A 13,200-nucleotide genomic window follows, 5' to 3' on the forward strand; every position below is an offset into this window, starting at 1 on the left:
GAGAGTCGCCAACCTGATAGGTCCTGAACTGTCATCTAGGCTTCAGCCTCTGTCCCATCGACGAGATGTTGCATCCCTCTGCCTGTTCTACAAATACTTCAATGGTGAATGCTCTGACGAACTGCAAACACTTGTACCTCCCCGACGTAACTACCCCCGACAAACCCGACAAGCTACTAAGTCTCATCCCTTTACAGTAGAGATCTCTAGGTACAAGAAAGCCTTTTACTCCAATAGTTTCTTCCCCAGAACTGCGGGTCTTTGGAACTCCCTTCCGGGATTCTGCTTTCCCAACTGCAACGATATGCAGAAGTTCAAGTGTAATGTCAACAAACATCTTTCTACTCATCTCCCTTCATAATGACCCCGCAAATTAAGGCCCTGATAGTAGCCCCCTGCTTCAAAGTGGCACTGTGCCTTGTTTGGGGTGAAAATTGAATAAAAAAAATATATATATATATATATATTCAGTGGGGGAAGATGTAGCTGGTTACCTTTAATGCATCCAAAACCAAACTCCTATCCTTACATCATCAACGCTCTGATCCCCAGCTGGCATCAATTGTGATGGATGGCTCTCGTCTGGGTTTGACCTTTACTCCTGATCTTAAATGGAACACGTACATCAAGTCTGTTGCCAAGGTCGCTGGAAAGATGGTGGGATCCTTCTACCGCTCCAGAAGATATCTCACTACTGATGCAATTCTCTACCTATATAAAAGCCAAGTACGTCCAAGGATGAAATACTGTTGCCATATCTGGGCAGGAGCTGCTAAAAATAGCCTATCCTGCCTTGACAGAGTACAAAATAGACTTTGTGGCTTAGTTAGGGATGCCCTTTTCTCTACCCTGCAACCTCTCTCCCACAGAAGAGACGATGCGAGCCTATCCTTGTTTTATCGTTATTTCCATGGCAGGCGCTCGTCTGAACTCCAATCTCTGGTCCCTCCTCGCCAATCTTTCACGAAAAACACCCGTATAGCTGAATCCACTGTCAAAAGTTTCCCCCACTCTTTATCTGTGCCTAAATCAAAACGTAGATTCCATGAACAAAGCTTCTTTCTTAGAACTGCACGCCTGTGGAACTCTGTTCCGTCTGCCTGCTTCCCACCGGACTACAGCTTGGATGTCTTCAAGTCCAACGTTAACAAATTCATAATGAACCGCCCCCTTAAGTAAACACTTCATCAAATCTCCACACTAACGTAATGTACTTGCAATAACCCTTATCCCTGAGTTGCTTCCGGGCCTTGATAAGTGGTGATCACTGTGTAAAAAAAAAAATATATATATATATATATATATATATATTGATATATATTGATATATAAATTTGTTACACACAAATGTAAATCGATATATATTTCAATATTGATTTCTTTCTAACATCCACCATTGATCACGTCTTAAAGACATATTCAATGCTTCTCTAAAGAAAAACGTTACCTATTTTTAAACATGTAAAAAATCAATTTCTTTTTTTTATTTATTCATGGTTTTGTTTTAAATATCGATTGTGTGTATTGATTTTTATGAAGTATATATTTTCCTTTTCGATTTCCCTTTACGTGCCATTTGCGTTCTTCTGAAAATTATGAAATAGATGTTCTGCATACATATTCTTAGATGACTTTACAGTTAATATCATATTGGAGAAAGATAATACATATAATTGCTTACAATAACGAAAAAACGTAATGGTTAATCGTTTTTTTATGTTGAAATCAATATGTTTTTATGATTTAAAATTGGAAGGTGTTTACTTTTTTTACATGCATATATATATATATATATATATATATATATATATATATATATGAATACAAATAGGTACGATGGTATGACGTTATGGGGAAAAAAACCTATAGCACGAGAAAAATATCGGTGTTTCGTCCCCATTTTCAGGAAACTTCTTCAGGTTGGTAAAATGATTGAGGAAAATTTAGTTAAATTCATGATGAGCCGAAATTAATTATTATAAATGATCAGCTTTAAAGAAAGGTAGCACAAAAAATATTTCGCCTCAATAGTTCATCAAGAAAATGTACATTTTTTTCTTTGGTGAACTAATGAAAAGTCTCTGAAGATTTGTTTGGTTTATGTCATTCAATGAAACATGTGTAAGACGCAGTAATTTAAACAAACTAATGTGCATTAATCCTGTGATTTTGTAAAGTGTAATAAAGTTACATATGCTCTGGAAGTGGAAATCCATTTTCATTGAGCTTAATAAATCCTTGCAATTTTAAGATAGCCTTATTGAATATATACATTATAAACGTATATTTGTTTTAAGGAAAACGCACATTATATATATATATATATATATATATATATATATATATATATATATATATATATATATATATATATATATATATATAAATTCTTTCAGGTTAAGAATATTTGAAGAAAAAAACAATGGATTTAACAAGGTTTATATAATAGTGCTCAATAATAAGTAGAACAAAGTTTATTTTTATTTATATTGAAATAAACATTTGAATGTTGCTCCACGTTCATGACAATGTTTCGGCCAATTAGTTATTTATAACTAAATGACCTCATCCAGCTACAAAAAAAAATCCTTTATTTAAAGAGGCAGATCTTCAAATAAATAAATATATATATATATATATATATATATATATATATATATATATGCACGTGCGCGCTAGAACTTTTTCATCCTAAATGCTACGCAATTATGCACATTGTAGAAACTATGCATAAACAGAACTTATTCTAATAGTTAAATGAACCAATAATCTAATTAAAACCTATTAAAGAAAATTATATCCTTACTTCACATAACAGCTGCATCATGGGATCGTGAATATTCTAATGATAATGCATAAAATAATATAAGTACTGAAACAAAACCAATTTTTTTACTAATGAGTCTGCATTATCAAGGCCAAAAGTTGCTTAAGGATAAGAGTTCATTAGATTTCACTTAAATGCTGAAAAATATTGTGATGGGATTGAAAAGGTTTAATAGAGCGGACAAATATTAATTATTTCTTGCTGTGGAAATAACTTCAGACACTGGATGAAACCGTTTGATGTAAGGAGCTAAAATAGTGCTTCAATGTAAAAAACTAGTCAATGGTACGCGTTAAACAGATTCTGTATGAGAAAACATTAATTCTCCTTCCCATTCCTTTGTCAGGAACATCGCTCATGGAATATCAGGACAAAATAAGGGAAGCGATAGTTACGAGGCCGAGCAAAGTAAACGCTTTCTACTCTATTGTGTTTTTATATTAGCTTGATGACGATCTTGTTACAGGCTGCGGAGGAACAGGACAGGGGTAATCTTTCTCATGGATATGCAATTATTTTACTAAACCAAGTGATTAAACTATAAAAACTCGGTTATTTAATATATATAATTAATTAAAAATAAATTACATTTACTACATCAAAGAATTAACGTAGTAAAAATATTTCTAAGACTCTTTTACTTATTTTATTCATTTGTGAACTGTTATCCGCATCTTCATGGTTGTTGTTTCATCGCGTTTTGGTCAACTCATCCTCTTGTCTTCTTCAGGTGATTAACCGCGACGGGATAGGAATGCTGAGTCTTGTAATTGTATCTCCAGTAATTACTGCCTTCCGTAGTTGTCGTTGCTGTTGTCTCACCATGTTTTGGTCAAGTAAACATCTGACCTGTTTGGGGATACAATTACATTCCTATCCCGTCGCGGTTAATTACTTGGAGAAAGTCGGAGGATGAGTTGTCCGAAACTTGGTGAAATAAAATCTACTATGAAGATGAGGATAACAGTCCACAAATAAATAAAATAAATACACAAATTACTCCCCTCAAAGGATTCCAATAAAAAAATAATATATCACACTCTTTTATTCATATATGTTACTTTACCTATAATGCTATTAAAATTACTCCCTTAATGTGCCATGCTTTTTATTGGCGTTGTATTTAGAAACGTGGCCAATTTGCATATTTCTTTGCATTATAAAATGAATAAAACCTATACAATATTCAATTGATTAAAATATGATTTTATGTGCTGAATTTGCCCACATTGAATTCTACATAAATTAGTTGAAACTAATGCAAGATGAGAGATTTTTGATACACAAATAGTATTACGTTTCTGAATTGAAGGTTGAAGGTTCAATTCTCAGTGCGGATGAACGAAAAGTATAATTGTGAATTACTTAGGACATCTTTTCAGTCATAGCTTACGGAACGAGACCATGATACCCCCGTGAAATAAATAAAGGGTTCCGTTCGAGATTCCGTCTAGATTCCAAAGTTCGATAGAAACATTCTCGAGATTACATCTGAAGAAGGTTGGAGGTTACATCAACTGAAACGTTATGAAAATAACACTCAATATGAGAAAGGTTTTAGAATGAATCCAAATAATTATCTCAGTCTCTATTGTCTATTTTATTTAACTGTGAAAGTGAAACATGGACTAAAGTTTCAGAACACGAGAAAAAAAATTGATTTCTTTGAAATGAAATGTTTAAAAAGTAAATTTACGATGTAGAATAAGAAATGCAGATATGAGAAAGAAGTTTAAAGTTAAAAGATCTACCGAGAAAATGATTTTTTAAAAATGCAGATTAAAAACCGCAAGAACTTTCTTTCCAACCTGATAAAAAATGCAAATATCGAAAAAAAATCTTAATATTAACAGGTCCATTAACATTTTCCGGCAGTAGATTAACGTAGTGTGGACATGTTTCCAGACTTTTAGACTTCAGCTATGTGAAGAAATTATCGAAAAATTATTTTATTCAAGACAGATTAAGAGAATCATAAAGAAGTGTTCGAAACAGCTAATGGCATCAATTCTGATGAATGGAGAAGCTCTCTAATGTATGTCAATGAGTAAAAAGTTAATTGTGGAATTTCCAGTGGTCACGAGATTCCTTTATTGTTTTATAAAGTAACAAACATGTCAGCTCTCCTGGTTTCGTACTTTTGATTTAAAATTAAAATGGTGTTTTTCATCATCTGTGATTATTCTCTTTAAATGAAAGCTTTGTATTGGTTGACAGAAGTGTGTGTTCATTCATTTCGTTCAGCGGTGTTGGCAGGTTTTAAACCAAGATTGTATTGGATGATTACGTATGCAGAAACAAGTTTATTTGCAGCATAGAATATGTATATTTATTTGTTGCGGACTATCATTCTCATCTTTTAGTTGTTGTTTCACGACGTTTCGGCCAATTATTCCTCTAGCCTTCGTCGGGTGGTAAACCCCGACGGGTTGGAATATTGATTCTCAACTGTATCCTCAGTAAGTACTGCCTTCCATAGTTGTCGTCTCACCACGTCCTGGCCAACTAAGCCTCTGGCCGCTTTTGGGTAGGATTGAAATCGCTATCTTCAGACAATTCTCACCTGGAACTATAGAGATTCAACGTCTCTATCCACTGCGCCACAGGACGATCGAGGTTGGATTTTTTGGTCATGTATCAAAGTTTTTCTTTCTTATCTGGTCTTCCATCATCGGATCCGTACCGAATGGTATATTATTTTTATTCAATTATTTATTCTATGGAAGACATGAATTATTGCGGATACAGTTAAAAAAACTCAGCATTCCTATCCCGTTGCGGTTTACCACCTGACGAAGGCCAGCGGAATCGTTGGCCGAAACGTGTGAAACAACTACTAGAAGATGGGGATAATAGTCCGAAAATAAATACATAAATAAATAAATGATTCCAATAATAAAAAAAATAGAATATGTAATCTCAGAAACGACCAAATCCACTTTCCAGCCAGGGTAGTGGAACTTGAGGGAATTATTTTTTCCATTTGTGCTGTACGCTTGTTCGGATATTTCAACGAGATAACACTCCGGTTGTATTGAAAGATTTCAATAAATTTCACCCCCTGACACCTTCAGACCATATAAATTGTGTCACTTCTGTCTGTTCTTCTTCGGTGAATACTACTAATCGATTGATTATATTTACTACCCTGTAATACCTGAAAGAAAGCTTATGTTTATATAAAACCTATTTTACGGATATTCTCGTGCGCGAGTTTTCGTGGCGGTGGAGTTAACTATTAAAAAATATGGAAAAAAAATGTGGATGGTTCGTATTAATGAGATTTTCATCCACACCGTTTACCACTCTTTTATAATTATAGGTTTGTATCAAAAGAATTTGAATGGGTTAACCTTAAACCATTACGATAAACAATGCATTTTCAAGCACTCTTTGCGCGCATGTAGATTCGGCAAAGATTCACTAGTCACGCATGTTATTGAAAGACTCCCAAGCTTCCTCTCACTTGTAACTTTTACACCAGCTTGCACGCACGCCTTGTTATGCGTAATACTTCCACAATTGGCAAAGACCGTGAAGGAGGAGGGGTTAAGTAACCGTGTTTTTTTTCTTTAAAAGAAAGATCAAATTAAAAAGAGTTGTTTTGACGGTGTTTACGGTTACTTTCAGAAGAACCAGACCTGTCTCCGCGAGTTACCCAATTGACAGACACGCATAAAGCCGCCATCAGAGCAATACGGAAGATCAAATATTTTGTGGCCAGACGCAAATTCCGAGAAGCGTTACGGCCGTATGACGTCAAGGATGTCATTGAACAATACTCGGCTGGCCATGTTGACATGTTGAGTAGAATAAAGAATTTACAACTAAGGTAAGTAAACTTTTATTTTGATAGCTTCCAAATTTATATACTCGCGCTTTTTGAGCTTTTTTCCAAAATTAATACTTCCTATTTTTGTATTCCGACCGAATGAATCAGATGCGATTGCCAATTACATAATAATAATTTAACTTATGCATTCATGATCTGTAAATTTCATATCTTTGTCGAAGATATTGACGATGTGAGATTAAGAAAGCAACCCATATCATGGACGATACAGTCCTGACAAAAGTGCATTAAGAATGGTGGTGACTATATAGAAAAATAAATTCTGCAGCACAAAAGGTCGCCTGTGTTTTAATGGTACGACTCACAGCGTAGCTCTTCTAGTATTGGCGTTTTAAATAAAGAGGTTTTCCTTTTGGAACGACTAATACATGCATATACACAAGGAACAAACCAAAGTATGTGTTTATCTACGTTTCGTCCTTATTGCAAGACTTCTTATGGATGAATGAAATTAAAATTAAGAAAATAAAATACCAGTACAATATTTACAAATATATTTTGGTTGTAATGAAATGTATGTTTTTGAATTTCCAACGATTTTTTTATGTTTTGAAATAGAACAAAGGTATAGCGTTGTGAAAGAGTAAAAGATTTTAACGTCATATATTCAGTAATATATTTAAAAAGATATGTAATTTATATTCCTTTTGGAAGGTTCGTTATAATTCAAATATAGATGTGTAACTGAATAAAATAAGTGTATTTTTGTTAAGTAATTTATTGACTGATTATATGTATTAATTATTATACGTGGTGTTTTTTTATTGTGAGAGTGAGTTAACCTGTGTCTAAAATTAAATTATGTCTTTTAACAAGTGTTTTTTTTTTTACAAGGAGGGCACCACTTATCAAGGCCCGGAAGCCACTCAGTGATAAGGGTTATTGCATGTACAGTACGTTGTACGTTAGTGTTGAGATTTCATAAAGTGTCTACTTAAGGGGGCGGTTCATCAGCAATTTGTTTACGTTGGATTTGAAGACATCCAAGTTGTAGTCAGGTGGGAAGCAGGCAGACGGAACAGAGTTCCACAGGCGTGCAGTTCTAAGAAAGAAGCTGTGTTCATGGAATCCACGTTTTGATTTAGGCACAGATAAAGAGTGGGGAAAATTTTTGACAGTGGCTTCAGCTAGACGGGTGTTTTTCGTAAAAGATTGGCGAAGGGGGGCAGAGATTGGAGCTCAGACGAGCACTTGCCATGGAAATAACGGTAAAATAAAGGCAGGGTCGCAACGTCCCTTCTGTGGGAGAGAGGTTGTAGGGAAGAGAAAAGGGCATCCCCCACTAAGCCACGAAGTCTATTTTGTATTCTGTCAAGGCAGGATAGGCTGTTTTTAGCAGCTCCTGCCCAGATATGACAACAGTATTCCATCCTTGGACGTACTTGGCTTTTATATAGATAGAGAATTGCATCAGTAGTGAGATATCTTCTGGAGCAGTAGAAGGAACCCACCATCTTTCCAGCGACCCTGGCAACAGACTTGATGTACGTGTTCCATTTCATATCAGGAGTAAAGGTCAAGCCCAGAAGCTTGCCAAAACATTGAGCTTCTCCTAGACGAGAGCCATCCATTACAATTGATGCCAGATGGGGATCAGGGCGTTGATGGTGTAAAGATAGGAGCTTGGTTTACGTATTGATGGCGAGAAATTATAGAAACCTGCATGTTGTTTAATTATGCTTGAATTATCGATAAGTGCTGATTCAAGACATCTCCGTTATGGTTTATTTGAAATAAATTTAACTATTTTTGCTTGTTTGAATCAAAAACATGATTATGCTGCAATGAATTAGGAAATATTCAAAGAATTGCTATTTCTTATATATCTTTTATTTTCATTGAGTCTTTTCTCTAATCTAAATGTATACAAAAAATCATACCCCAAAGTACATTTAAATATTTGAAATATTCACGCCATATTTTCCCGGGTTAATATATTCCCGCCATATTTTCCCGGATTAACACTTCTATTAAAAGAACATACTTTAATTTTAGAGACATGTTAACTCTCACACCATAGAAAACACTACTTATAATAATTCATACATATAATCAGCAGGCAATAAATTACATAACAAAAATACACACTCAAATATGGATGTGTAACTGAAATTAAATAATTTCATGTATGTATTATAACGGACATATTTATTCCAAAAAGAATATAAATTACGTCATATCTTTTAATGTATTAACGGCTATATGACATTAAGAAGATCTTACTCTTCATCACAACGCTATACCTTTTTTGAATTTCCAACGACATATGCAAACATACATATATACATACACACATATATATGCATAACATACGTACATATGCACATACATACATATGTATGTAGATATGATAAATAGATATTAATGCAACGTGCAGATTTATTTAAATATGTTTTAATTTATAATTTTTTGAAGAATAATTATAATTTTATTTTCTGTACATCGTAAAAACAGTTTCTTGCTAAAATATTCATAAGTAATATATATATATAATTTGAATATATATATATATACATGTATGTATAATTTGAAAATATACATATATGCATATATATATATTAAATATAAAATTTTAATTTGTTATATATAAAATTTTAATATATATATATATAAAATTTTAATAAATATATATTATATATATATTAAATTTGTATATATATTATATATAAAATATAAATATATATATATATATATTATATATATATTAAATTTGTATATATATTATATATAAAATATTAATATATATATATATATATTTAGAGGCATACAATTCAGTATATTACAATCATTATTGCTATTATTAATAATTATCAATATACACTAAGTTAGATTAAGTACACAAATATTGTTATTTTATTTTTAATAGAACAAATATGTTTTATTTACTAGCGACGATGAATACGCAACGTTCCTCATTTATCAGTACCAAGAATCGAAACTCATGCGCAACAAACAAAAGAAAGCACATAAGATTTATTTAGTACGAATTAAAAAATAGAATTGTAAAGGGCGGTTTGCTATGCAAATAGTAGGAAGCTTATGCAAAGGAGATCGTGAATTTTAACATTATTTATAAAGACGTAAATTTGGAAACTTTATTAGTCACGTAATTTCTGATAGGTCTTGCATTTCTATGAAGTACTGGCTGTGTAATCCGAAAAAAGTGACCCCTATTTGATTTCTACCGTAATTATTTTACGTTATTTGGGATCGAAACATGGGATATATGTGTCTGAAGATGGTCACTTCTAAGCCCACGCTAAATTAGTAAGAAATAAGTAAGCGGCTGAATGGATTATATATAAAATTTTGTGAATTCGGACTAAAATTAAAATGAGAGAAGCACGTACTAATAAACAAATTAAAATGAATACGAAACAATTATATATGTAGCTTTTGTTTATGAAGTTATATTGGTTGATTAAATAGGGGAAATCTCACTTTACTTTATATACATGTTATTGTAAATTAAATGATCGGTTGTAATATTGGGATTTCAGTTTTATACATTGAAAAACGCTAAATTATGACAAGAGATCATTTGTATTATTTGTATTATGCAGGCTATTGTTCTCATCTTGAGTGTCATTTGCACAATGTTTCTAACTTCCGACCTCCATGTGTATCTTGTCAAACTTGGGAATCTTTCTGTCGAACTCGGAATTTCGAACGGAACCTTTATTTAATCAATGTAGAAGTCCTAAGTAATTCGCAATTGTATTTTGAATGTCGCACATACTGAGGATTGAACCCTCAACCTCCAGAAGAGTGTAACTTACAATTGAATTTTAGCAAGTACTTAATCCATTATCCCACAGACATTTGCAGAAGGACGACATTCAAAATAAAATTGCGGATTACTTGGGATTTCTACTTCTACTGTTCCTGTGGATTAAATAAAGGCTTTCGTCCGAAATTCCGTGCATATTCCCGACTCAACAAAAAGATTTCTGTATTCTCAATCCAGTTATCAGAAGAATAAACACATGCGCGGTCATTAAATTAAGCTGAACTTAACGGGTTGTAGGGTTAGGGTTCATAAGCTGTGGAACACAGCGCGGATGGTTATATGCAAATACCGAGCCATAGCCGAAATGATGTGTCACGGTAAGGAAAAAGAATACTATAAAAAGGAAAGGGAATGTTCGAGAAGATGATCACGTTAGAGATGTGGATGACGTTCACGAGCAAGTACGAGAAGACGATCACATGGGAAACGTCACAGTCGTAACGAGAAGTCACGCGTGGTGGAAGAATGAGGAAATAAATCTCGTTGTTGCATGAAAAAGAGAGTTCAAGTTATGCTTTGTACTGGTCGCCTTTTCTGCTACAACGTGTGGGTCCCGTGTGTAAATGTGGGGAACAGTACAGCTGGTGAAATTAATTTATACGAGAGTGATAGTTGCGATGTTTTATTTATCATGGGGATGAAGTAATAAAATATTTTGATCTTATAAAGCTAAATAGATTGAAGATCGAATAGATTGAAGACAGAATATGAAAAGATGCTGAGAGTGTAAATTAAATCTGTTGGATGTCATGTGATGATATTTGCTGGAAGATTTTTTATTGTATTTTGTAATCATTTGCTATTGAATTTTCGATCTGATGTGACTTTTGCTGTTTTGAGGCTTCAGTTGAAAAATGTATGGATTTACATAGCCAGACGTTTTTAAAATTAAAAACATTATACTAGACAAGTATACATGATTCACATACACACTGTGTCGATGTATTACTACGCATATCATGGCTAGGCAAGCAAGTACTTTCTCTCTCTCTCTCTCTCTCTCTCTCTATATATATATATATATATATATATATATATATATATATATATATATATATATATATATATATATACTCATAAGCAAAAAATATAATAATAAGTGAAAAAATTAATCCTAAAAATGGTAAGACCGCATCCTGGCGAAGATATAAAAAACCGAATTGCAGGATTAAGGCCATCCAAAATTACTTATAAGCAGATTTTTTATACTTTAAGAAAAGAAAATGTGAAAACATCTCTTTCTGCAGTGAAGCGAATTGGTCAAAGGTTCGAAGTCGAACGCCTAGTAAAAGGGAAATCTGGATCTGGTCGCCCTAGAGCATCCCCTTTGAAGGATGACTACATGCTTAAGTTTTGAAGGATCGAAAGAAAACTTATGTTGACCGTAAAATTCAAAACAGGGGCTGGAAATTCTCTTTCTAGATGTACAATATCTAAACAAAGGAAGGAAATAGGATTTTCCTCTAAAAGGTGTGCAAATAAGCCATTTTTATCCAAGAAGAACATCAATGATAGAAAGAGATTTTTCTCGTGTTATGACAAGAAAGATACATACTGATTCAGGAATGTTTTCTGGTTAGATGCACCAAGATTTTGTCTTGTTAGTGATGCTCCTGGACGGTACAATCGAAAAACTGGAAAAAGATTTTGACAAGTGGCATAAAAATGACAGTTAAACATGAGAATGGAGGGATAATTGTATTGGGAACTTTTACTGCAGCAGGTGTTGGGAACTTATTAGATGTGAGAAGTCAATCAATGCAAAGGAATACATTCAACTATTAGAAACAGGGCTGTTACAAAGTATCAAGAAGCTGGGAATATTCCAGAATATTATTTTTAAACATGATAATGCCCCTGCACAAACTGCTAAAGTCACAGAAGATGGGGGTTTTTTTCTGATTATTCAATTGATGTGATATTTTGGCCAGGTGAAAGTCCCGATTTAAACCCAATCGAGAATATTTGGTCCATAATATCTCTTTCATTGGCTGGAAGAACTTTTTCGAACAATGACAAAATGTGGGAAGCTGTGCAAAGTGAATGGAATAGCATCTTCTCTTCACGGTGTTTCACTTTGGTTGAGAGCATGTCTAAAAGGATTGATCTTTTAAAGAAATCAAAAGGGAACGTGATTCCATCTGAAGCATTTATTAAAACAAATGTTCTGTTTTGTGTTATTAGTCTCGTTTAAGTTTTCTTGTTAAATTGTTCAATGTAGCTTTTAGTGCAATAAAATGTATCAAATTTATTTGGCCCATTTTTTTTCACGAGTAATATATATACGTAGATTTGTTTGTTGAATTTTTTAAACGATATTAAGGTTAGCGTCTTCACCTTGAAAATCGGGTGGGTTTTTTTTAGAAAGTCGCCCATTTCTTATTTTGACGTAAACAAATAATATTTTATTATTTATTTATTTTTAAAAACAGTAATCTACGGACATGCATGTTTCGAGGCCCTATCCCTCTTCAGCGTAGCTTGACTGTTATTAGAAATCGAACCCCGGACCTTATGTATGTCCAGCGTTTTAATCCATTACACTATAATGCCAAAGACAATTTACTGTTAAGTTTTTATCGTTTATATATTTACGTATATTTTGTTGTTGATTTTTTTTAACGATATTAAGGTCAGCGGGTGTTTGTTTTTTTTGTTTTTGTTTTTTTAGAAAGTCGCCAATTTTTTATTTGGACGCAAACAAATAATATTCCTAATAGCAGTCAAGCTA

General features: G+C 33.2%; 1 protein-coding gene across 1 annotated transcript in view; it reads left to right on the plus strand.

Annotated features, from left to right (window-relative positions):
* LOC145279599 (uncharacterized) overlaps positions 1 to 13,200 on the plus strand; it is a 1,226,395-nt gene that overhangs the window by 1,190,900 nt on the left and 22,295 nt on the right. Inside the window, exon 11 of the mRNA XM_080130763.1 lies at positions 6,457 to 6,658. Within this exon, the coding sequence (XP_079986889.1) occupies positions 6,457 to 6,658 (202 nt within the window). The remainder of the gene's footprint in view (positions 1 to 6,456; positions 6,659 to 13,200) is intronic.

This window comes from Euprymna scolopes, chromosome 7, assembly GCF_053919585.1.
Source record: "Euprymna scolopes isolate OS-2025 chromosome 7, ASM5391958v1, whole genome shotgun sequence".
Taxonomy (NCBI): domain Eukaryota; kingdom Metazoa; phylum Mollusca; class Cephalopoda; order Sepiida; family Sepiolidae; genus Euprymna; species Euprymna scolopes.